The sequence below is a fragment of the Gymnodraco acuticeps genome, unplaced genomic scaffold (assembly GCF_902827175.1).
Source record: "Gymnodraco acuticeps unplaced genomic scaffold, fGymAcu1.1, whole genome shotgun sequence".
NCBI classification, from domain to species: Eukaryota; Metazoa; Chordata; class Actinopteri; order Perciformes; family Bathydraconidae; genus Gymnodraco; species Gymnodraco acuticeps.
The window spans coordinates 50,001-75,232 of record NW_022991564.1 but is presented as its reverse complement, the minus strand read 5'-3'; the positions used below and the strand labels follow the sequence as shown (position 1 = coordinate 75,232).

Sequence of the window (25,232 nt, the reverse complement as noted above, 5' to 3'; positions counted from 1 at the left end):
GTTGAAGAATTATTATCATCTGATATTTAAGAAGTGTGTTACATTTGAAATATTGATTTCTCTGTTTTATCCTTTCATAAATGTAAAGTCTAAAAATGGCTATAAACAGTCTGGGCTGGTTGGAGTAAACAGGGTTGTATTGCTCTGTGGGGAGGTGTAGTTATGCAGAGCAGGGGGCTGGGTGGATGACAGTACCTTCTGCTTAAAGATCTCCAGTATGTCATGTTTCAGGGAAGTCTACATATCTAAAATATATGTGTGTGTTTAATTACTTTGTATCAATAATAATAGGGAGCTGGAGATATGAGAAGTGGAGGGGACAGAGAGGAAATACCCTTAGACACATGCTATCGACAGCAGAGGGTAGAATGTGTGTGTGTAGGCTGCAGAAATATGAGACAGCGAATGCCAGATGTGTTTGTTTTGCTTCAAACTGAGAGACTCTTGTTTCCGGATCCTCTCTGCTGGCCCGCGCTGATTCGCTGCGACATCTTTTGCATCTCCCAATGAGATGACCTGAAAAGATGACCAGCTGACCTAACCCCTCCTGTTTTATTCTTATATGTAAGCCTGTTCGGCCTTGTGTTCGCTCTCTTTCCTCCAGCTGCCAAGACGAGTAAGTAAGAGTCCCCAGCGGAGGACAGGGCCGGAGTAATCCGGATTACTTCGTGATGATATTGTATTTGTATCTTTTCCCATTAAATCAGCATATTTGCTATAACCTTACCAATGGTTGCTGTGAATTCTTCCTCTGTTAATCTGACCCATTCACAAAAGGACGCGCGGAGGCAGAGGGGGGCCTAGAGCCCCCACCAAAGAATGACTCTGTCACAACAACGTGGACAACAGAGAAACAGATTCTTCATGACCAAAGTTGGAATTGAAATAAAAAAGGAAAGTGAAGCTTCTGCTCGTCCCCCTCTCCCTCCGGTCCACATTAATACAAATGATCCCAATACGTATGATTGATGAAAAGATCTTAAATCAATACAGATGTATTTATTGTAAACGTTAGTCCTTAACATCTATCTCTGTGTATATCACCATTCAAACATCTTTTAAAAGTTGAACAAACCCCACAGCTCAGTAAAGACTGTGAGATGTTGACTTTATTTGATCATTTCAGTAAAAACTAACGTTCATATTTCTCTCTTTGATTATAATACTGATGAACGTTCAGAACAAAGCACTTTGGCAACTTACCACATACGTTTTAAAAAGCTTAATAAGCACCGTAACTTTCATGATATCATTTCTCCGTCATAATCGGTTGTTTCCGTGAACGACCGACTGTTGAGTGACGGCAAATGCTGCGGCTGCAATGCATTGTGGGGCAGCATTTTCTCCTCTCCTTTCGGTTAGGGAGGTCCAGTGGTTCCTAAGCTAAAGGAGGTTATAAAGGAAGTTTGAAACCTCCTTCCCTTTCATTTGGAGAACTGGAACGGCACTTATCATGGCTGCCACTGAGGGACTTCCGGGTCATTTCACTCGGTTAGGAAGCTAAATGGACTATTGGAACGCAACCAGGGATTCAAAGTTTTGAACTCCTGGGCCCAGCTGATCAGGCTGCAGGGACAGGTAGTGGTGGAGGCTTTGACACCAGTGGATGCTTCTGGGAAATTGAGTCCCATTATTTATTGTCATGCTGTGTTTTGGTTATTTGACGGTTCACATCATTGTTTGAGTGTAGATGGTGTAACCCTTTACACACTGCTGCAGCTGCAGGAAGAGTTAGCAGATGTAGGTCAGAGTTCTTCACTGTAGAACAATACGCTTTATCAACATGTTTCACAAAAATGTTCATTATAAGAAAAGCTTTTTTATAAATATATAATTAATCTCAAAATGTGTGTGTGGTCAGGCAGACAATCATGTGATCCACACCGTTGCTTCATCACATATCAGTGCTAATCTTAATTCCATTAGACGTTCAGTTAGCACCATCTAGTGGTCAGCTAGTAGAACTACATCACGGCTCTCACTAACTGGGTTTCTGACACTGGTTACACTGGTTCTCAAGACACTCAGATGTGTTGATGAGGGAGTGACGGCGTCCTCAGATCAGATGCATGCAGACACAGAACTGAGGAGGAAGAGATGAGCAGTGTTTCCGCCACACATGAAGCTAAAGAGTGCCGTAACAAACCTACAGCCTTTATTCTAAACATCAGAATTGCCATTCCTAAAATGTAGCTTATGTGCATGTGAAAATAAAACCTTTGAATCTTGAATCAGTTCTGTCCAAAAATCATTGAGAGTGCAGATTGTTTGTATGGGACATCATTTTCTTGGAGGCAGAGTTGTTAATGTTTTTGGATCAACACATAACAGTAAGTTGTTGGATGTGCTTTAATAAACTCTGACACTCTAGGGGTCAACACTCTGAGTCTCTGTGGGCCTGGGGCTGAGGGACACATGTTGATCCTGTTGAGGCTGCATCAAGGTTCCTGTCAGCCTGAATATCTGAGAGGAGGAGCACTCATGTGTCCTGTGGTGTGAAGCTTGTTGTAATGAATAACCAAGTTGTTGTGTTTGTGTGAAGGTGGAGGCTCTGCTATGGATCAGTGTGAGAACCGAGAGGAGGGAGCCCCCCCCTCTAAAAGCTCTGGGGAACATGACCGCCAGACCAAAGCTCAGAGGTGAGATCTCCACCTGTCCATGACTCTTCTCCATGTCACAACTCAGCACTCATTATTCACACTCAGAGCTCTGTGTGTTGTGTTCAAGCCCAGAGCAAACACCACACTCTGCTGGACCTGGACCTGGATCCACCTGTGTGTCCATGAAGAGTGGCTGGTCTATGGATCCCCCTCTTACCTTGAAATCTGGACGTCCTGCAGAAGGAAGGTGAGAATAATAATAATACATTTTATTTGTAGGCGCCTTTCGTGACACCCAAGGACACCGTACGATTTGTTAAAAAAAGAAAGAAACCGCTAATAGGCAACAGAACATGATAAAAACACAAACAGGAAATCATGGAGGACACAAATGAAACATATAATGGGGAGCACTACAGCGAGTAGTAGTAGAATGTAAAGTGTGTCACGTGATCAGCTTCTTTCTGAGGAGTTCAGAGTTTCTTCTCCCGGACGCTGAGACATTGTTCTGTAGCTCTTTGGCTCTTCTACCTTCCTCCATCCTTTCAGAGAGGTTTCTTTGATTCTTGTGTTGTTGTTGTTGTTGTTGTTGTTGTTGTGTATTTCCTGTTGTTGTTTTTGCTCAGCTAGAAGTCAGATGTCCTCTAGAGGAACGCTAAAGAAGAACTGGACATCTGAAACTGATGTGAAGCTAAAGAAAGAGCAAACTGATCCATGAACTGGAATCAGAGAGAATCTGCTATAACTCACTTTGTTCACTTTGACTTGTTTGTATCAGGAAGCAGAAGAAGAGACATAAACGTAAACCTAAACCTGGACCTGAAGATGGACCTGGACCTGAACCTGGACCTGGACCTAAAGATGGACCTGGACCTGAAGATGGACCTGGACCTGAAGATGGACCTAAAGATGGACCTGAAGATGGATCTGGACCCAGCCGTAAAAGGAGAAGGTTTGTGATCCGGCTGACCTGTTGAAAACATTTCTTATTTAGATCTAAACATTGAAATATGATTCCTGAATCTTTTGAGACAGAAAAAGGAAATATAGTCAAATAATCCAGATTTATATTCCAAAATATGGGTCTGTGTTTATTTGTATCAGGATCCAGCAGCAGAAACCTGGACCCAGCTGTGAGTCCATGAAGAGTGACTTTTCTATGGAGTCTCCTCTTTACTTTAAAGCTGGACAAAGTGCTGATGAAAGGTACGAATTTAAAATGTACAGACTCTGTTACCATCTGACTCTCTTTGGAGAAGAGTAAATCCTGTAAATCCTGCTCAAGCCTCTCTTGAGTTGGTGTTAAAGAGACCCACAGGGTTTCTAATTACTTAAAATATATTTGTATCATGAATCATACAATAGGAAAAGACTCAAATTAAGACATTAAACATGGATTGTTTTAGACGACCCCCCCCCCCCCACTGCTTGGTGACGGCAGGCAGCGAGCTGGTAATGACATGAAGGGCGGCGTGAGGTGTCTGGTGGTTTTATTACTCTGTTTTTTATCTATCTCAGGATCCAGCAGCAGAGACCTGGACCCAGCTGTGAGTCCATGAAGAGTGACTGGTCTATGGATCGTCCTATTGTCTTTAAATCTGGACAAAGTGCTGATGAAAGGTAAGAATTTAAAACTGGACTCTGTTACCATCCGACTCTCTTTGGAGAAGGCACCACAGACTGGTTCAAATCAGGCTCCAGATAATAATGGGGCTTTCTGTTCCTCGCACCATCAGCTGCTGGGAGGCTTCTGATGGTCGGACGCTTTCAGGCCTCAGTAATGTTGGTGTTTTTATAACCCCCCCCCCCCCCCCCCCTCCAGCTGCTGAGCCACAGTTACCCTGTTATTCTGTCTCCATCTCAGAACACCTTCAGTCAGCTGTGTGCAGATTAGACTCTTTAAATGTTCTGGATGTTTTCTCCACAGAGTTCTGCAGGAGTTCTCAGAGGTTCCCAGTGATCAGTCCGCCCCGAAGCATCACACAGACCTGGACTCCATATTTATGGTGTGTACAAATATACATTTACTGTGAACTACAGATGATCTACCATTCAGGTCCTGACTGTGTCCATGCTGCTCTGTTTAGACCAGCAGGCCTTCAGACGGACAGATGATCACATGTTGTCTTCTTTAAATTAACTGTTGCTGCGTCGGTGGACCTGTGTTAATCTGACTATTAATCAGACCTACTGATTGACCTTTCAGAAGCTAATGAGTCTATGAAAGTTTAGGATCGGATCCAGGTCGATCTCTAAAAGGTCTTACCTCTGCTAACTTCTGAAGAACCAGGTTCAATGAACTGCTGATCGAAGGCATATGACTAAATCTGTTTAAGAGATCCCAGAGGGTTCTGTATTGAGGTGTGGCCCTGCCTAAGTGTAAGTGGGGCAGTCGTGCAATACAAGAGGGTGGGATGATTATAGAAAAAAGAGGATATCAAGATTCGAGTCGGGTGACCCTTTACATAATAACATGATAACTTTAGTTTTAACGATATTCATCTGATCAATGTTCATCAACCTGTTCCAGCTGCTGGAGGAGAACATCGTGACTTTTGTGAAGAACGAGCTGAAGAAGATCCAGAAGGCTCTGAGTTCAGATTACCCAGAAGGCTTAGAGAGTCAGAGTGAGGATGAGGAGGTGTTGGACGGTGAGGATGAAGAGCAGAGGAGCAGCAGAGAGGCAGTTCTGAACATCACCCTGCACTTCCTGAGGAGCATGAAGCAGGAGGAGCTGGCTGAGCGTCTGCAGAGCAGTAAGAGGGTTTAACACATTTAACATGATGGAGAGGAGATGGAGGAACATGGAGAAGCTTACATTTACAAACTCTGCTGTTAATATACTGCACACGTCTGCGTCAGTGTGTCCTCTGAGGAGCTGATTCAAACTGTACAGCCACACTTACATGTTCAGAGTCTCAGTGTTTCTGCAGGACCCACTCACTGATTCCACTTGTTGTTCGTTCATTCAGGATCTCCTGCTGCAGTGTGCAGTAAACTCAAATCCACCCTGAAGGAGAGGTTCCAGTGTGTGTTTGAGGGCATCGCTAAAGCAGGAAACCAAACCCTTCTGAACCAGATCTACACAGAGCTCTACATCACAGAGGGGGGGTCTGCAGAGGTCAACAATGAACATGAGGTCAGACAGATTGAAACAGCATCCAGGAAACCACACAGACCAGAAACAACCATCAGACAAGAAGACCTCTTTAAAGCCTCACCTGGAAGAGATGCACCAATCAGAGCAGTGATGACAAAGGGCGTGGCTGGCATTGGGAAAACAGTCTTAACACAGAAGTTCACTCTGGACTGGGCTGAAGGCAAAGCCAACCAGGACATCCAGTTCATATTTCCATTCACCTTCAGAGAGCTGAACGTGGTGAGAGAGAACAAGTACAGCTTGGTGGAACTTGTTCATCACTTCTTCTCTGAAACCAGAGACGCAGGAATCTGTAGGTTTGATCAGTTCCCGGTCGTGTTCATCTTTGACGGTCTGGATGAGTGTCGACTTCCTCTGGACTTCCTCAACACTGAGATCCTGACTGATGTCACAGAGACCACCTCAGTGGATGTGCTGCTGACAAACCTCATCAGGGGGAAGCTGCTTCCCTCTGCTCGCCTCTGGATAACCACACGACCTGCAGCAGCCAATCAGATCCCTCCTGAGTGTGTGGACATGGTGACAGAGGTCCGAGGGTTCACTGACCCACAGAAGGAGGTTTACTTCAGGAAGAGATTCAGAGATCAGGAGCAGGCCGGCACCATCATCTCCCACATCAAGACCTCACGAAGCCTCCACATCATGTGCCACATCCCAGTCTTCTGCTGGATCTCTGCTTCAGTTCTGGAGGAGGTGTTGAAAACCAGAGAGGGTGGAGAGCTGCCCAAGACCCTGACTGAGATGTACATCCACTTCCTGGTGGTTCAGTCCAAAGTCAAGAACATCAAGTATGATGGAGGAGCTGAGACAGATCCACACTGGAGTCCAAAGAGCAGGAAGATGATGGAGTCTCTGGGGAAACTGGCTTTTGAGCAGCTGCAGAAAGGCAACCTGATCTTCTATGAGTCCGACCTGACAGAGTGTGGCATCGATATCAGAGCAGCCTCAGTGTACTCAGGAGTGTTCACACAGGTCTTTAGAGAGGAGAGAGGACTGTACCAGGACAAGGTGTTCTGCTTCGTCCATCTGAGCGTTCAGGAGTTTCTGGCTGCTCTTCATGTCCATCTGACCTTCATCACCTCTGGAGTCAACCTGCTGTCAGAAGAACCAACAACCTCCCAGCTGTATGAGGTCAAACCTGAACTAACACATCTCTACCAGAGTGCTGTGGACCAGGCCTTACAGAGTCCAAACGGACACCTGGACTTGTTCCTCCGCTTCCTCCTGGGTCTTTCACTGCAGACCAATCAGAAACTCCTAAGAGGCCTGCTGACACAGACAGGAAGTGGCTCAGAGACTGAAGAGGAAACAGTCCAGTACATTAAGACTAAGATGGATGAGGATCTGTCTCCAGAGAGAAGCATCAACCTGTTCCACTGTCTGAATGAACTGAATGATCGTTCTCTAGTGAAGCAGATCCAACGGTACCTGAGTTCAGGAAGTCTCTCCACAGAGAATCTCTCTCCTGCTCAGTGGTCAGCTCTGGTCTTCATCTTACTGTCATCAGAAGAAGATCTGCACGTGTTTGACCTGAAGAAATACTCTGCCTCAGAGGAGGCTCTTCTGAGGCTGCTGCCAGTGGTCAAAGCCTCCAACAAAGCTATGTAGGTGAACACATAACTATCCAGATTACATTTATTAATTATTTAATCAGAAACAAATACAAGTTTGTAATTTATTTCTTCTGTATGACTGATTCCTCTTCAGACTGAGTGGCTGTAACCTGTCAGAGAGAAGCTGTGCAGCTCTGTCCTCAGTCCTCAGCTCCCAGTCCTCTAGTCTGAGAGAGTTGGACCTGAGAAACAACGACCTGCAGGATTCAGGAGTGAAGCTGCTGTCTGCTGGACTGGAGAGTCCACACTGTGAACTGGAGACTCTCAGGTTAGTGAAAAGCTGTTTAACCTCTTAAACCCCATCCCCCTGCCACCGGGGGGAAAAACGCGTCATCTGCAGGAAACAGCGTCCGAGGGCATCTTAATATTTAATAAACTATGAATTTTTATATCCATGTAACGGGAAGAAACTCAGCTAACTGATCTTTTTATTTTTTTATGCAAAAAAACCCACAAAGCTAGCGCTGAGCCTTTGAATTAGCCACGAGCGAAAAAATGCTAACGGCGTTTGCACAGAAAACACGGTATAACACCCTTATTACTTATCGTAACTGCACATCCAACCCATCGATAGCATTGTGAGAAGACACAGAATCGATAGGTATCCATATCATCACTGTTAGGATCTGTTTATTTTATGTTTTATTTTGGAATTGTCTAGGACAGTCAGCTTCCTGTTTTTCATTCAAGTATGTTCACCCCCTGTCTGTCATGTGTGTATTTGTTTCCTGTCTGTGTTTTCCCTCCTGCGTGATTACCTGATTCTTTTCACCTGTGTCTTTGTGTTTTCCCTCCCCTCCCCAGCTGTGTCTTGTCGTCTTGATTGGCCATGTGTGTATTTAAGTTCTTGTTTTCTGTTGGGGTATTGTGGGTTCCTTTTTGTGCTTAGAGGGAGATAGAGTTCCTGTCTGGGTTTTTGTTGATCCTGTTGCCTTGAATAAAGTTTTTTTGCTGTTAAACTATCATCTGTCTGCACTTGGGTCCTCCCTGTGCTGCTCAACCCTAACATACCTTAGGGGCTCCGTGTCGCCATATGGACAGGATGTCAAAATGCGCAGCAACGGCCGCATGTGAAATGGACAGAAATAAATACAGCCTAACCGCTTTTGCCAGGGTGATGCACATGGCTTTTATACCCAGGAATAAGTGTTTGAAAGCTGGGTAAAAGTGATGTGAACAGAGGGAGAGAGCAGCCAGAGACTTAGCGGCCTGTGAGAGCCACAGAGCGCACCCAGAGGACAGGCTGTTTCACAGCACTATGTAACCCAGGAAAGCAGCTTGAATCGTGGGTATGTCAGTGTTAAAAGTGCCTTAAACTGTTTTAATTTAAATGCGCATTTGACTGCATACACAGCCGGTCATATGGACAGGAAACTGTCCACATTTGACTCATGAAATGTACAAGAAGATAAGTACAGCAGAGTCACTGCTGTTAGCAGGGTCTCACACTCACAGGCACACAGGCAGAGATCCAGGGTGATGCACATGGCTTTCCTACCCAGGAATAAGTGTGTGAAAGCTGGGGAAAGTGGTCCTGCAGCCCCCCCATAACGGTAATAATGATTAGAGATAATTTACAGGGCAGAAAGCTGTTTTTAAAAGTGAAAAAATGATTTAAAACCGTTTAAAAAGCACAAAGTGATTTGAGTGCAGTTCTCATGTGTCCCCACAGGAGGGCGCATCAGCCAACCTATTTCTGGCCCCTCACAGAGCCCCAAAGGACGGACTAAGCAGCTCCAACATTTCTCCCTGACATGCGTACTTCCATAACCTCGCGCACCGTGGGTCCCCGGGCCCCCGGAGTTAAGCACTCCCCCACGGACTAAACCCAGATGTTCACACCCTCCAGAACTTCATGCCACTGGGTACCTTAAAGGGGGGGTGGATTTTGCGGTGCTTTATCGTCCGCCCTTAAGCATCCTACAGCGGACACGTGACTACCAGACATTCAGACACTTTTCAGAGTGTTAGATTACCAGGGGCACGCTTGTATGGAAGTCATTCACTTGGGGTTTTTGTCCGAGGCAGTGTGCTTAAGTATGGGTCCCCGGGCCCTCACGGTATGCATGGAGATGCGAGCACTTTGACTTTACTTCCACCCATGAATAAGTGTTTCAAAAGTGGGTAAAAGTGCATCACCGGTGCTGATGGAAATCATCCATGCTGGTGCCCCTGGGAACCATACAGTGGGCTAAAATAGAGTTTTTTACCAAGAGCCTGTCAGGTTTGGGGAAAATAGGACCCAAGTGCAGTTAAAAAATACAAAAAAGGTTCGTTAACGAAAAGCGAGCTTTATTATAAAAAGTGTTTAGAGTCGGAGAGGTCCTGATAATTTATTCCGGTAAATTACTCTGACCTACTAATTGACCTTTCCGAAGTTATTGAGTCTATGTAAGTTTGCTGCTTGGCTCAGATCCACCAACGTCAGCAAGATCTCACCTCTTCCTAACCCCCCGAAGAACCAGGTTCAATTAACTGCTGTTTCAATTCAGACAACTCTTTTTAATCTGTTTAAGCGATCCCGAAGGATTTTGATATCAGTAAATGGAGTGTGCTCCTACCTAAGTGTGTGTGGCAGGGTGCAGTCTTACCTTTTAAGCAGGAGAGGAGAGCACAGGTGTCTTTTAAAGTATCCCAATCCAACAGGTGGGATTCAGTTTATTTGAAGAAAAATAGGTCCAAACTAATACAGGGTTTTTACCTTCTCTCTTTACAACATTATAATCATACTAAAAACCTGGCGCTGTGATCATGTTCAAATATGAAACTTTAATTCACAGTCTTACATTTATTACCAAAATGTTTTAATTTCAACTGCCCATTTCAGTTGTGACATTTTAAAATTCTCCCGATAGAATTTAGAGGTATTTCCTCGTAAAAAGACCGGTGACAATAAAAAGCGCATTCAACTTTTCATTCACCAATCAATTCACATCAGTTTCATACCTTTTTTCCGACACAGACGGCGGGTATAACATTTAAAAACCCATACCTGTCCGCAATTTCGGAGGGAGAGAGTTTCCTCACAGATGGCGGTATTTATAATATTCACAAACACATCTCTCATCAAATCATTCCACTCAGCCAACAACCAAGAAATTCGAGAGATATTTACCCCGTCTGACAGAACCTTACCGAGAGCTAGTTACCCAGCTCTGGAGCACACAGCCTACCGGGAGAGAGTCTACCAGGGGTTAACCCCCCTCTCTCTCGCGCTCTCTCAAAAAAACAGTCTCTTTATACTAAAAAAACTGGATCGAAAACCCAAAAAACAAACTCCTCATCTACACCCAATTTGTGGAAAACTGCGCATGCCCTCTAATGTACAAGGCTGAACATGCCTCGACATGTTCCATAGCTTTATGACATAAGACCCACCTTCTCATGTTAGTGTGAAAAGGACATGAACTCTTTTTGGCCTTTAATGTGTTTCTCCTTAAGCCTGGAGCCCCCCCTCCCTGTGGACTGCTGTCACAGGAGAGGAAGAAAACGGCCTACTGTTTTGTTTATACTGTAACTATAGAAAAATCTAAAATATGAAGCATTTTCATTGTGGGTTATACAAGAATATAATTGATTATATTTGATTATAACTAACTTTCGTTTTTAAGTATTAAACATACTATGAAAACTCACAACACCCTCTTTTCAAAACACAAAGTTATCAAAATAGCAACAGAAAAAATTGTAAGCACATACATATTCAAAAACCGTCAAGAAGCATTCTCATTATGGGTTTATACAAGAATATGATTGATCATGTATGATTTATTAATTAACTTTCGTTTTTAAGTATTCACTTCATACCATGATCTCAATTAACTTTCGTTTTAAGTATTCACTTCATATGAAGATCTCAACAAAAGGCATGAAAAAACAAGTAAAAAACAAGAAACTAATTAACAGAAACAAAACCGGGGAGCACGACAGACAGGAACAAACTTACATACGGGAACAGGCAGGAGACACGGACAAGCATGGGTGACAGTGACATGAAATGACGACGAACAGACATGGAGCACAGGGGAAGACAAAACTAAATACACAGAAGGGTAATCACAGGACAAGACACAGCTGGGCAGGGGAGGAAAAACACAAGGGCAACAGGTGAACACACTCAGACAATTGGACACACCAGGGAAACTAACGACAGGGGGAAAACACAGGGAGTGGGACCAGACAATACACAAGGAGGAAAACATTTCAAAACAAAGGTGGAAAATATAAATCCAAAACCATGACAGAACCCCCCCCCCCCCCCTCAAGGGACGGATTCCAGACGTCCCAAAAAAAAAAAAAACCTCTAGAAGGGTGGGTGGAGGGGGTCCGGAGGAGGGACTCGGACGGACATCCCAGGGCAAAGCATAATCCATGGAGGGGATCTCGGGTGGACGGCCAGGGGGCAAGGCAGAGTTTGAGGAGGGGGTCTCGGGCGGACGGCCCGGGGGCAAGGCAGAGTTCGAGGAGGGGGTCTCGGGCGGACGGCCCGGGGGCAAGGCAGAGTCCGTGGAGGGGGTCTCGGGCGGACGGCCCGGGGGCAAGGCAGAGTTCGAGGAGGGGGTCTCGGGCGGACGGCCCGGGGGCAAGGCAGAGTTCGAGGAGTCAGGGCGAAGAGCACGGCTGGGGAACTCAGGAGGCCGGGTTTGAGGGCGAAGGCCACGGCACTCAGGGGGCCGGGCTCGAGGGCGAAGACCGCACAGCTCCGGAGGACGGACAGGACCCGGTGTCGGCCGGACAGGACCCGGTGTCGGCCGGACAGGACCCGGTGTCGGCCGGACAGGCCCCGGAGCCGGTGGGACAGGCGTAGACGGGATCCTGGACATGACCTGGGCTGGTGTCAATGGGACCCCAGATGGAGCAAGGGCTGGTGTAGATTGGACCACCAACTTAACAGAGCAAGGAGTAGGCAGGGCCCCCGGCAAGACAGGTGACAGCGGGGCCTCCAACGGGACAGGACACAGGGTTGGCAGGACCCCCGGCAGAAGAGTAGTCGGCGGGACCTCCAACGGCACAGGACACAGGGTTGGCAGGACCCCCAGCAGGAGATTAGTCGGCGGGGCCCCCAACGGGACAGGACACAGGGTTGGCAGGACCGCCGGCAGAAGAGTAGTCGGCGGGGCCTCCAACGGCACAGTACATAGGGTTGGCAGGACCCCCAGCGGAACCTCCAACGGACCAGGACATTGGGTAGGGACTTGAGAGGGAACTCGGGAGGAGCCTCGAGAGGGAACTCGAGAGGAGACTGGAGAGGGAACTCGAGAGGAGCCTCGACAGGGAACTCGAGAGGAGACTGGAGAGGGAACTCGAGAGGAGACTTGAGAGGGCACTCGAGAGGTGACTTGAGAGGGGACTCGAGAGGTGACTCGAGAGGGAACTTGAGCGGGGACTCGAGGGGGAAACTGAGAGGTGGCTTGAGAGGGAACTCGAGAGGAGTCTCGAGAGGGGACTTGAGAGGTGACTTGAGAGGGAACTGGAGAGGAGACTTGAGAGATGACTCGAGAGGGGACTCAAGAGGGAACTGGAGGGGTGACTTGAGAGGGGACTCGAGAAGTGTCTTGAAAGGGGACTCGAGAGGGGACTCGAGAGGTGACTCGAGAGGGGACTTGAGAAGAGACTCGAGAGGTGACTTGAGAGGGAACTCGAGAGGTGACCAACAGGAGACGAGGTGCTGGAGTCGGCCGGTACGCCGACAGGACTCGGGGAGCTGGCGTCGGCTGGAGAGTCAACAGGTGAAGAGGAGCCGGAGTCGGGACCATGGCTGCTGGGCCCGGTACTTGAGCCGGAACCATGGCTGGAACTGGGGCCGGAACCATGGCTGTATGGGCCGGTTCTGGAGCAGGGACCATGGCTGCTGGGGCCGGCACTGGAGCCGGAACCATGGCTGCTGGGGCCAGGACTGAGGCTGGAACCATGGCTGCTGGGCCCAGAACTGGGGCTGGAACCATGGCTGCTGGGGCCACGGCTAGAATCCTGACCTTGCATCTCCTAGAGACTGGTGCCATGGTATGCACAACCAACAACAGAACAGGGCTCCAGGCGAATGTGTATTCTTCCATTGGCCATGCGTAGGAGAATGCTGCGTTCAGTTTTGTTGCGGACTAGGTGCCAGAACACCAAGTGTCTTGGGAGAGCGCGGTATTTCAGGTGACACAGCGGGCATTCTGGCGTCATCTTGGACCGCATCTTGGAAGTCACATTAGCCAAACCTGTGGAGACACAAGCAGATTGAAATAGATTCAAATCGATTGAAAGGTACGCTCTTTTGGAAGATGGGAGGCTCAATCTGCGTTCAACACTGCTGGGTAAATGATATTTACCGGGAGAAGGGGGGCTCCGACTCCAATACCAACACAGAGCTATAGAGTGCCCCGAAGTACCAGGCCGACACTCATATCCGAGGTATCAATTTATGTTACTCACCCAGCAAATGAGTCACAAACTGACCTGTAAACCGGGCGTCAGTAGGGAAAACCGGGGGGCTGGGAAAGAAGATTGAGTTGAGGAGAGTTGATCCATACCGGGGGACCCGCCAAGAGCCTCCAGCAGACCCCTCCGCGTGGTTCCCTCGTCCCTCGGAAGAGGCGGAGAGGTGGGTGTTTTTCATCTGCTGGCGGACTGCCGGGGAGAACGCGCTGCTTGGGAGCCAGGCTCAGAGTGAGTGGCAGCGGGTGCCCGCGCACCCGCCTTTTACAGCGGGAGCACAAGCTCGCCTCGGGGAGGGAGAGAAGAGAGGAGCGGAGGCTGCCGAAACAGCCAGGGCCCTCCCTTCAAACACACCCCTCGTTTTGACAAGACTAGCAGCGAGAAGAGTCCCCTTTCGACTCCCCTTGCATTCCTCCAGAGACCAGTTTGGACTTAAAGTTAAGAACCAGGCTGGGGGGGTCTCCAGGCATCAGATATATCCGAGACAAAGTGCACTTATGGCGCGTTTCCACTGCAGCGGGTAGCCCCGTTTAAGCGTCCTTAACCGTCCTCAAGCGGCCAGGCCGGTTTTTGGTGGCGTTTCCATATAGCCTAGTACCGGCCAGCGGGTACTTTTTCCCTCTTTTTCCGGCCTCATAAAATCGTGGTTCCCTCAGACCAGGGCCAGGGCTGAACTAGTGACGTCAACACTCTCGACTGCTGATTGGTCAGAGAGAATCGTCACAAGATTGCACGCGAGTTCATCCCTAGCGTCGCATATATATCTAGAAGCAAGCTTGCAGCATTTTTATAAACAGCATTTTGTAAACGGACGAGCTACAAAAATGGCTACGTCTAATAAGAAAAGCACACCGTGGTCGACCGAGGAGGTGACGACGTTCCTACATCTCATTGGGGATGATCAAATCCAGCGGGAGCTCGACGGAACAACTCGAAATGTGAACAAAAACAAAGCCGATCGCCCCGCCTACACTGCGTTGCTACCCCAGGTCCTAAACTGTAATGGAAATGCGCCACGGCCTGGGCCGGCCAGCGAGGACGCTTAGGGACGCTTAAACGGGGCTACCCCGCTGCAGTGGAAACGCGCCATTAGAGAGGGTACTTTCATCCAGGGTATCAGACAGCCGTTTTTGTTTATTGTGTGGTGGACTGGCTGTCAGCACATCATAAAGTATTATTAGAAGCAGTGTCAGTTAGAAGATGGTCTGTCAATCCTTTCCGTGTCCGGGCTGGGTGAGGTTGCCCGTGTTGAGTCAAATTAAGCCGCAGGCTCCACTCCTGGTGGTGCGCTTCCGTCAATTCCTTTAAGTTGCAGGTTGCTTTCTTAATATTCAAGCTGTTGAGAAACACCCGGGCTGGACCAGGCCGTTAATCCTTTAAGACACAAGTGTGATGCACATGGCTTTCCTACCCAGGAATAAGTGTTTGAAAGGTGGGGGAAAGTGCTGTGAAGAGAGGGAGAGAGCACCAGGGTGTGAGACGTCCGTCCATGGGCTGAGCCTCGATCAGAAGGACTCAGGCCCCCGAGCGACACCGGGCAAGCGTCAATGTTTTTCATCGACGCATGGGCCGAGTGATCCACCACCCTTTTATAGACATGCATATGTGGTCACGGAGGATCAAATAGGTAGCCTGTGATGAAGTAGGGTCGACCCTATATCATGTGAAGCCACCGAACACTGGTCCCCGGGGGGGAGAACTGGTGCCCGGAGCAAGGCTGATTTCTGAATGCCACAGCCGACGAAGGCCGCTATGCAAGAGTGGAGGGTTCGAGAAACAACAGTGTTTGCCGGGCGCACCGCGGCGGAGGTGGGGAGGTTCCAGCCCGGAACCTCCGTCCCGCTGAGGGACCCGTGGAGGGACCCGTGGTGGGACCCGTGGTGGGACCCGTGGTGGGACCCGTGGTGGGACCCGTGGTGGGACCCGTGGTGGGACCCGTGGTGGGACCCGTGGTGGGACCCGTGGTGGGACCCGTGGTGGGACCCGTGGTGGGACCCGTGGTGGGACCCGTGGTGGGACCCGTGGAGGGACCCGTGGTGGGACCCGTGGTGGGACCCGTGGTGGGACCCGTGGTGGGACCCGTGGTGGGACCCGTGGTGGCGTCAGACGGTTCGTCTTGGCCATGCTTCATATCGGGCGGCCCGGGAGGGAAGAGACACGCAGGGTTACCCCCACGCAGCACACCCTCCCGGTCATCAGAGTCGAACCCGCAGTTCGGAGGAACCGACCGCCAGAGCACCGGCACGAGGCCGGGCCGGCGGAGGCCCTCCGATGGCGGGTCGCGTTTGCCATTCGATCAGTGAGAAGTCAGGAAAAACTCTGTTATCTTTTGGGAGAACCAGAGAAAAGGGGTGAAAATGGAGAAATGGTATCCCAAAATAGTGTCTCTTAAGGCGGGTAGAGTCCCCTGACATCTCTCCTTACATTCCTCCAGAGTCAGGAAAAACTCTGTTATCTTTTGGGAAAACCAGAGAAAAGGGGGGGAAATGGAGAAATGGTATCCCAAAATAGTGTCTCTTAAGGCGGGTAGAGTCCCCTGACAACTCTCCTTACATTCCTCCAGAGTCAGGAAAAACTCTGTTATCTTTTGGGAGAACCAGAGAAAAGGGGTGAAAATGGAGAAATGGTATCCCAAAATAGTGTCTCATAATTCCCTGACAACTGCCCTTGCATTCCTCCAGAGACCAGTTCAAAAACTTAAAGTTTGGTAAGAACCATACTGGGGGGTCTCCATGCAACAATTGTATCCGAGCCAAAGCACTCATGTAGCGGACACATTCCTCCATGATGTGAAACAGCCGTTTTTTTTCAGAGTCCTCTCAAAAACCGGGTTTCCGATTTAGTGCAGATCGTAGCTTGGAAAACATGAATATATTTTTTTGACGGAGGAGGGGAGGTCTCGATTCCCCTCTCCGTTGTAAGTTGCAACGGGGGAGTGAAAAAGTGTCCGGGGCTTCGGCCCGAAGCGCCGAAGACTGTTTTGAGCCCCTCCTCCGTTGGCACTTTTCTTAAACTTCATTTTTGATTATTTTAAGATATAATTGACCTTTTTTCTGCTTTCCACCGGTGGGGGCGCATGACAGGCCGCCTATGAGCTCCCAAATTCGGCCTGGCACCTCCGGGAATTGTGGGCTAAGCTCCATAAACAAAGTCACCCAGAAATGTCACTTGAATAGCCCAAAAATATATAACACAAATACATTTAAATAGTAAAAGGTACAATTGTTACCCGGAATTTGATTTATATATCCCCATGATAGTGAATACAAATCATTTTCATGGAAAAAAGTGTTAAAACGCCTGATTAATATGTTTGTAATGCTGGCAGCAGGTTCACTGCTGTAAGCAGGGTCTCACACTCACAGGCACACAGGCAGAGATCCAGGGTGATGCACATGGCTTTCCTACCCAGGAATACGTGTGTGAAAGGTGGGGAGAAGTGCTGTGAATACAGGGATAGAGAGCAGCGGGCTGTGAGAGCCACAGAGCGCACCCAAGTACAGCAGAGTCACTGCTGTTAGCAGGGTCTCACACTCACAGGCACCAGAGAACCAGGGTGATGCACATGGCTTTCCTACCCAGGAATAAGTGTGTGAAAGGCGGGGAGAAGTGCTGTGAATACAGGGAGAGAGCAGCCAGAGAGAAGCGGGCTGTGAGAGCCACAGAGCGTACCCAGAGGACCCAGTGCTTCACAGCACTCTGTAACCCATTAAAGCAGCTTCAATCGTGGGTGAACAATGTTTAAATAGTGTGACACTTCCAGGGAACTTGACAGCACTTTGTAACCCAGGAAAGCAGCTTGAATCGTGGGCACATGAGTGTTAAAAGTGCATTAAACTGTTTATTACACTTGTGTCCAAATGAATACTTTTCTTGTCAATGCTGGTACACTAAACTGAACGGCAATTGGAGTATAATTTCCATTGAGACGCATTAAGCCATTTCGTCGTCAGTTTCAATGTTAATTTTGTCCATTTGACGCCATTTGCCCTTACAGAAGGAACCCACCAAAGATGGACCCAGCAAACAGCCTGTACGAGGTGACATACAATTTGATGTGCTTTACAAATGATTGTCGATATGCCTCCAGTAGTGAAGAGAGGCAGTCTATTATCTCAACGGCACGCCAAGAAGTAACCTCAAGGCCCTGGTTAAGGGAGTTACTACCCTAGTGGGTGGAGGAATTATTTGGTAACTTTGAGGTCAAACCTGTTTCCCGGCCTGCTAGCCCCTGGCCTGCTAGCCCCCTGCCGGCCACAGTTCCCAACAAGGCTCCTTTCAAGGACCCTTTCGCTGGGTCTCGTCTGGCCTTTGGAGGACCTCTGAGCCTCCACAAGGCTTCAAGGCATCATGGAAGGAAACGCAAGGCCAGGATTCCAGCCCCAGCAGCCATAGTTCCGGCTCCAGTCCCAGCCCCAGCAGCCATGGTTCAGGCCCTGGTTCCGGCCCCAGCTGCCATTGTCCCAGCCCAGAAGACATGGTTCAGGCCCTGGTTCCGGCCCCAGCAGCCATGGTCCCTCCTCTAGTCCCTCCTCTAGTCCCAACTCAAGTCCCAACTCAAGTCCCTACTCAATTCCCTTCTCTAGTCCCTCCTCTAGTCCCTCCTCTAGTCCCTTCTCTAGTCCCATCTCTAGTCCGTACTCTAATCCCCTCTCAAGTCACCTCTCAAGTCCTCTCTCAAGCCCCCTCTCAATTCCCTTCACGAGTCCCCTCTCCAGTTTCCTCTCAAGTCCCCTCTCAAGTCACCTCTCAAGTCTCCTCTCGAGTTCCCTCTCGAGTTCCCTCTCAAGTCCCCTTTCATGTTACCTCTCGAGTCCCCTCTCAAGTCCCTACCCTATGTCCTGGTCCGTTGGAGGTTCCGCTGGGGGTCCTGCAAACTCCATGTCCTGTCCCGTTGGGGGTCCCGCCGACTACTCTTCTGCCGGGGGTCCTGCTAACCCTATTTCCTGTGCCGTTGGAGGCCCCGTCGACTACTCTTCTGCCGGGGGTCCTGCCAACTCCATGTCCTGTGTCGTTAGGGGTTCTGCTGAGAGTCCTGTCAACCCCATGTCCTGTCCCGTTGGGGGTCCCGCCGACTACTCTTCTGCCGGGGGTCCTGCCAGCCCTATGTCCTGTGCCATTGGAGGTCCCGCCGACTACTCTTCTGCCGGGGGTCCTATTAACCCTATTTCCTGTGCCGTTGGAGGCCCCGCCGACTACTCTTCTGCCGGGGGTCCTGTAAATTCCATGTCCTGTGTCGTTAGGGGTTCTGCTGAGAGTCCTGTCAACCCCATGTCCTGTTCCGTTGGGGGTTCCGTTGGGAGTCAATCAATCAATCAATCAATGTTTATTTATATAGCCCAATATCACAAATGTTACATTTGTCTCAGTGGACTTTACAGTTTGTACAAAATATCAGTATGACAATACGACACCCTCTGTCCTTAGACCCTCACATCGTACAAGGAAAAACTTCCGGAGAAAACCCACAGTTTAAAGGGAAAATGGGAGAAACCTCAGGGAGAGCAACAGAGGAGGGATCCCTCTCCCAGGACGGACAGACGTGCAATAGATGCCGTGTGTAAATTGAAAAGATAATACATTTGCAACATAGGTAGTCCAAATGTTTGGAAATGCATGTGTGTATAATAGTAAGATGAATCCACGAGGATATCCATCCAGGACCTATGATCCAGGACCACAGCCACGACTCAAGATCCAGGGATCGCGATCCAGGACAGAGGAGCGCAGGATCATCCATGACTCCGGATCCCGGCGTATATAGACACCAAAAAGAAAGACATTTGGGGAAGCTGGGTTAATCGGAACATGAGAGTACACAGGTATAGACAGAGAGAAGGAAGAAGTAAGATGTCCCCCGACAAACTAAGCCTATATCAGCAAAACTAGGGGCTAGATCTAATCAGCCCTAACTATAAGCTTTATCAAAAAGGAAGGTCTTAAGCGCACTCTTAAAAACGGATAGGGTGTCTGCCGCCCGAACACAAACTGGAAGCTGATTCCACAAATGTGGAGCTTGATAAGAAAAGGCTCTGGCTCCCATTGTACTTTTAGAGACTCTAGGAACAACCAACAACCCTGCATTCTTGGAACGCAATGCCCTAGTAGGACAGTAGGGTATAATGAGTTCTTTAAGGTAAGATGGCGCCTGCCCATTAAGGGCTTTGTAGGCGAGAAGAATAATTTTAAATTCTATCCTGTGTTCTATAGGGAGCCAGTGTAAGGCAGCCAGAACAGGAGTAATGTGGTCCCTTTTCCTAACTCTGGTTAGTACACGAGCCGCAGCATTTTGAATCAGCTGAAGCGACTTGACTGACTTCTTGGTACACCCTGATAATAAAGAGTTACAATAATCCAGCCTTGAAGTAACAAATGCATGGACTAGTTTCTCTGCATCGTTTTGAGGCAAGATATGCCTGATTTTTGCAATGTTACGTAGATGGAAGTAGGCGGTCCTTGAAATTGATTTTATGTGGGCGTTAAAGGATAAATCCTGATCAAATATAACACCAAGATTCCTTACAGTCTCACTGGAGGCCAAATTAATGCCATCCATAGTTAGTATATCCTTAGATAATTTGTTTCGTAGATTCTTCGGGCCAAGTACAATAACTTCAGTTTTGGTCGTGTTTAACATCAAAAAGTTTAAGGTCATCCACGTTTTTAAGTCCTTAAGGCAGTCTTGAATTTTATTTAGATGATTAATTTCATCAGGCTTGATTGATAAATATAGTTGAGTATCATCCGCATAACAATGAAAGTTTACAGAATGATTCCTTATAATATTGCCTAACGGAAGCATATATAATGTGAACAAAATAGGTCCGAGCACTGAGCCCTGTGGCACTCCGTGGCTAACTTTGGTTTGCGTGGAAGATTCATCATTGACACGTACAAACTGAGAGCGTTCAGATAGATAGGACCTAAACCAGTCTAAAGCAGTTCCCTGTATGCCAACTAAGTGCTCTAGTCTTTGCAATAAGATATCATGGTCGATAGTATCAAATGCAGCACTGAGATCGAGCAAAACAAGAATAGAGACACGTCCCTTGTCAGAGGCTATTAGAATGTCATTTGTGACTTTAACCAGAGCTGTCTCTGTGCTATGATGTGTTCTAAAGCCAGACTGAAAAGCTTCAAATCATTGTTTTTTAAGTAATCACACAACTGTTTTGCGACCGCTTTCTCAAGAATTTTTGAGAGGAACGGAAGATTAGAAATAGGTCTATAGTTGGCTAAAACCTCTGGATCGAGGTTGTGCTTTTTAAGAAGCGGTTTTATCACTGCTACTTTGAATGATTGTGGAACATAGCCTGATAATAAAGACATATTCATAATATTTAATAAATAAGTGCTAATTAATGGAAAAACTTCCTTCAACAGCTTAGTTGGAATTGGGTCTAACATGCACGTTGATGGTTTAGAAGAGAGAATCATTGAATTTAATTGTTCAAGGTTTATGGCTGAAAAGCATTCTAGTTTACTATCTAGTGTAATATTAGAACTTACGTTTCCGGGAGCTGTTGATAACACTATACTGGTCAAAGGCAAGAGGTCATTAATTTTGTTTCTAAGAGTAACAATTTTATCGTTAAAAAAGCACATAAAATCATTACTACTGAGTGCTATGGGAATAGAACGCTCAATCGAGCTATGGCTCTCTGTCAGCCTGGCTACAGTGCTGAAAAGAAATCTTGCATTATTCTTATTCTCATCTATTAATGAAGAGTAGTAAGCTGCTCTCGCTTTACGCAATGCTTTCTTATATTCATTGAGAGTAATATGCCAAATTAAACGAGATTCTTCAAGTTTAGTAGAACGCCATATCCTTTCAAGTTGTCTCGACTTTTGCTTTATTTTGCGGGTTTGGGCATTATGCCATGGAGCTAATCTATGTTGTTTTATTTTCTTCTTTTTCAAAGGAGCAACAGAGTCTAATTTTATTCGCAGCGCATCTGTAGCACTATCAACAACATGATCAATTTGGGGTGGTGTACATTTTGTATACGTTTCCTCCCTTACATGCAGACATGCTATCGAGTTAAGTATTGGTGGAATCTCTTCCTTAAATTTGGCTATAGCACTAACAGATAGGTTTCTGCTGCAGGAGCTTTTGACTAATGCTTTGTAGTCTCGTAACAGTACTTCAAAAGTTACTAAGAAATGGTTGGATAAAGCAGGATTATGCGGTTCGACTAATAGTTGCTCAATTTCAATACCATAAGTCAGAACAAGGTCGAGAGTGTGATTATAGCAGTGGGTTGGTTTATTTACACTCTGACAAAAACCAACAGAATCTAATATAGAGTTAAATGCAACAGTAAGGCTATTTTTATCATCGTCAACATGAATATTAAAGTCACCTACGATAATTACTTTATCTGTTTTAAGAACCAAAGTTGATAAAAACTCAGAGAATTCAGATAAGAATTCTGAATAAGGACCTGGTGCACGGTACACTGTAACAAATAAGATTGGCTGCAAAGTTTTCCAGGTCAGATGCGTAAGACTAAAAACGAGACTTTCAAAGGAGGTATAATTTAATTTTGGTTTAGTATTGATAAGTAAACTTGAGTCAAAGATGGCTGCAACTCCACCTCCTCGGCCCGTGCCTCGGGCAATATGAGCATTGATATGGCTGGGTGGAGTGGCCTCATTTATGCTGACATATTCTTCATGTCTCAACCAAGTTTCAGTGAGACAGCATATATCAATATTATAATCTGATATTAAATCATTTACCAATATTGCTTTAGATGCTAGAGATCTTATGTTTAAGAGACCACATTTAATATTCCTGTTTTGTTGCACTGTAGTAGTTGTTACATTTACTTTGATTAGGTTATTATGTATGACACCTCTATTAGGTTTTACCTTAACTTGTCCTTGGGCAGACACACACACCGCTAATATTGGATATTTTATTGGGTTCAGGATTCCTATGGATGACTGCCTAGGAGAGAGCGCAGAGAAGCATGTAAGACTGCGACTCCGCCTCCTGGTCTCAACTCCAGTTTGTCATGGATTAAGTCCACAAAGCCCTGAAATGTTTGCCGAAATGAGATCGGCACCTTCCAAAGTAGGATGAATGCCGTCTCTCTTAATCAGACCAGGTTTTCCCCAGAAGGCTGTTCCAATTATTTACGAAGCCCACATTGTTTGCTGGGCACCACCAAGACAACCAGCGCTGAAATGATGACATGCGGCTATACATGTCATCATTGATCAGATTGGGGAGGGGACCAGAGAAGATTACGGTGTCCGACATTGTTTTAGCATAACTACACACCGACTCCACATTAAGTTTGGTGCATTCTGATCGGCGTATACGAACATCATTACCACCGACGTGAATAACAATCCTACTGTATTTACGTTTATTTTTAGCCAGCAGTTTAAGATGCGCCTCAACGTCGCCCGCTCTGGCCCCCGGAATGCATGTGACTGTGGAGGCTTCGGTCTCTAATTTCACGTGTCTCATAATAGAGCTACCAATAACCAGAGTTGGCTTCTCAGCGGGTGTCTCGCTGAGTGGGGAATATCTGTTAGATACGTGAACGGGTTGGTGGGGACCTGCGGGTTTCGCGTTATGCCCCTTCTGAACAGTCACCCAGTCTCCCTGCTGCTCGGGAGTTGCCGGGGGACGGCTAATAGGAGCTACCTTTTGCCGGTCCGCACCGGCTAACATGGGCTTTACTGTAGCTGAGTTTCTTTCTAAGATGCGGAGCCGGGCTTCTATGGCTATGATTCCCGCCTCCAACCTAACAACTATACTACATTTAACACATGTATCGGTACCAGTAAAGGAGGTAGGGAAGTAACCAAACATGAGACAGTTAGAGCAGGAAATAGCACCCGAGGGTGGGGAAAGAGCCATGGCTAGCTATCAAGCTAAAGTAGCTACCGTTAGCAAACCCGAAAAGAGTGTAGGCAACTGTGGAGTTACAGTCGCTAAGAGAAGGAGAGTTGTGAGAGCTTAAGTTATAGTAACGTGTGATTACAACGTCAGGCAGTTGCCGTGATCAAGAGTTTTAAAACGATCGATTAAGTTAAGATAATAAGCTATCAGCAACAGAACGGGCACACGGGATACCCGGAGATGACAACAACCGGAAGTTACAACATGCTTACCGCAATAGTGGTCCGTGTCAGTCCTGTTAACTCTGTGCCCTGACCTGTTGGGGGATACCGCCGACACCTGTCCCGCCGACACCTGTTTCGTTGGGGGCCCAGCCGACACCTGCTCCGCCGGATTTCCTGCCAACACCAGGTCCTGTCCTGTTGGGAGTCCCGCCGACACCTGCTCCGCCAGGTTTCCTGCCAGCGCCGTGTCCTGTCCTGTTGGGGGTCCCGCCGACGCCTGTTCCGCCGGGTTTACTGCGAGAACCGTGTCCTGTCCTGTTGGGGGTCCCGCCGGTACGTGCTCCGCCGGGTTTCCTGCCAACGCCGTGTCCTGTCCTGTTTGGGGTCCCGTCGACACCGGCCCTTGCTCCTTCGTGGGTCCCACTGACACCGGCTCATGTTCCGTCCGGGGTCCCGTCTGCGCCTGACCCGCCAGGGGTTCCACAAGCTCCTGCCCATCTTTGTGCCCGACCCCCTGAGTTCCCCAGCCGCGGCCTTCGCCCTCGAGCCCGGCCCCCTGAGTGCCGCGGTGTTCACCCTCGAGCCCGGCCCCCTGACTTTCCTGGCCGCGGCCCTCGCCCTCGGGCCCGGCCCCCTGACTCTTCCAGCCGCTGCCTTCGCCCTCATGCCCGGCCCCCTGAGTTCGCCCGCTGTGGCCATCGCCCCTTTGTGGACTCTGCTTCGCCCCCGGGCTTTCCGCCCGAGTCCCCCTTCTCGACCTCTGCCGTGCCCCTTGCCGCCCGCCCAGATCCCTCCTCCAGACCCCTCCATCCACCCTTCTTGACCTTTTTGACTTTTTAGGCACGTCTGGGATCCGTCCCTTGAGGGGGGCATTATGTTAGGATCTGTTTATTTTATGTTTTATTTTGGAATTGTCTAGGACAGTCAGCTTCCTGTTTTTCATTCAAGGATGTTCACCCCCTGTCTGTCATGTGTGTATTTGTTTCCTGTCTGTGTTTTCCCTCCTGCGTGATTACCTGATTCTTTTCACCTGTGTCTTTGTGTTTTCCCTCCCCTCCCCAGCTGTGTCTTATCATCTTGATTGGCCATGTGTGTATTTAAGTTCTTGTTTTCTGTTTGGGGTATTGTGGGTTCCTTTTTGTGCTTAGAGGGAGATACAGTTCCTGTCTGGTTTTTTGTTGATCCTGTTGCCTTGAATAAAGTATTTTTGCTGTTAAACTTTCGTCTGTCTGCACTTGGGTCCTCCCTGCGCTGCTCAACCTTAACAATCACTCCATGATAATAACTTGCGACATTATAAACACAAACAGACATCATAACACGTGGCACTAGATAGCAAAAACGGTAATATGT

At 47.9% G+C, this 25,232-nt stretch overlaps 1 protein-coding gene across 1 annotated transcript in view; it reads left to right on the top strand.

Moving 5' to 3' along the window:
• The window catches only part of LOC117533552 (NLR family CARD domain-containing protein 3-like), a 37,990-nt gene that overhangs the window by 2,472 nt on the left and 10,286 nt on the right, over positions 1-25,232 (top strand). The window contains exons 2-10 of the mRNA XM_034197352.1: positions 2,543-2,639; positions 2,728-2,847; positions 3,379-3,552; positions 3,705-3,806; positions 4,119-4,220; positions 4,528-4,606; positions 5,131-5,356; positions 5,573-7,364; positions 7,468-7,641. Coding sequence (XP_034053243.1) covers positions 2,557-2,639; positions 2,728-2,847; positions 3,379-3,552; positions 3,705-3,806; positions 4,119-4,220; positions 4,528-4,606; positions 5,131-5,356; positions 5,573-7,364; positions 7,468-7,641 — 2,852 coding nt within the window. The 5' untranslated portion in view covers positions 2,543-2,556. The remainder of the gene's footprint in view (positions 1-2,542; positions 2,640-2,727; positions 2,848-3,378; positions 3,553-3,704; positions 3,807-4,118; positions 4,221-4,527; positions 4,607-5,130; positions 5,357-5,572; positions 7,365-7,467; positions 7,642-25,232) is intronic.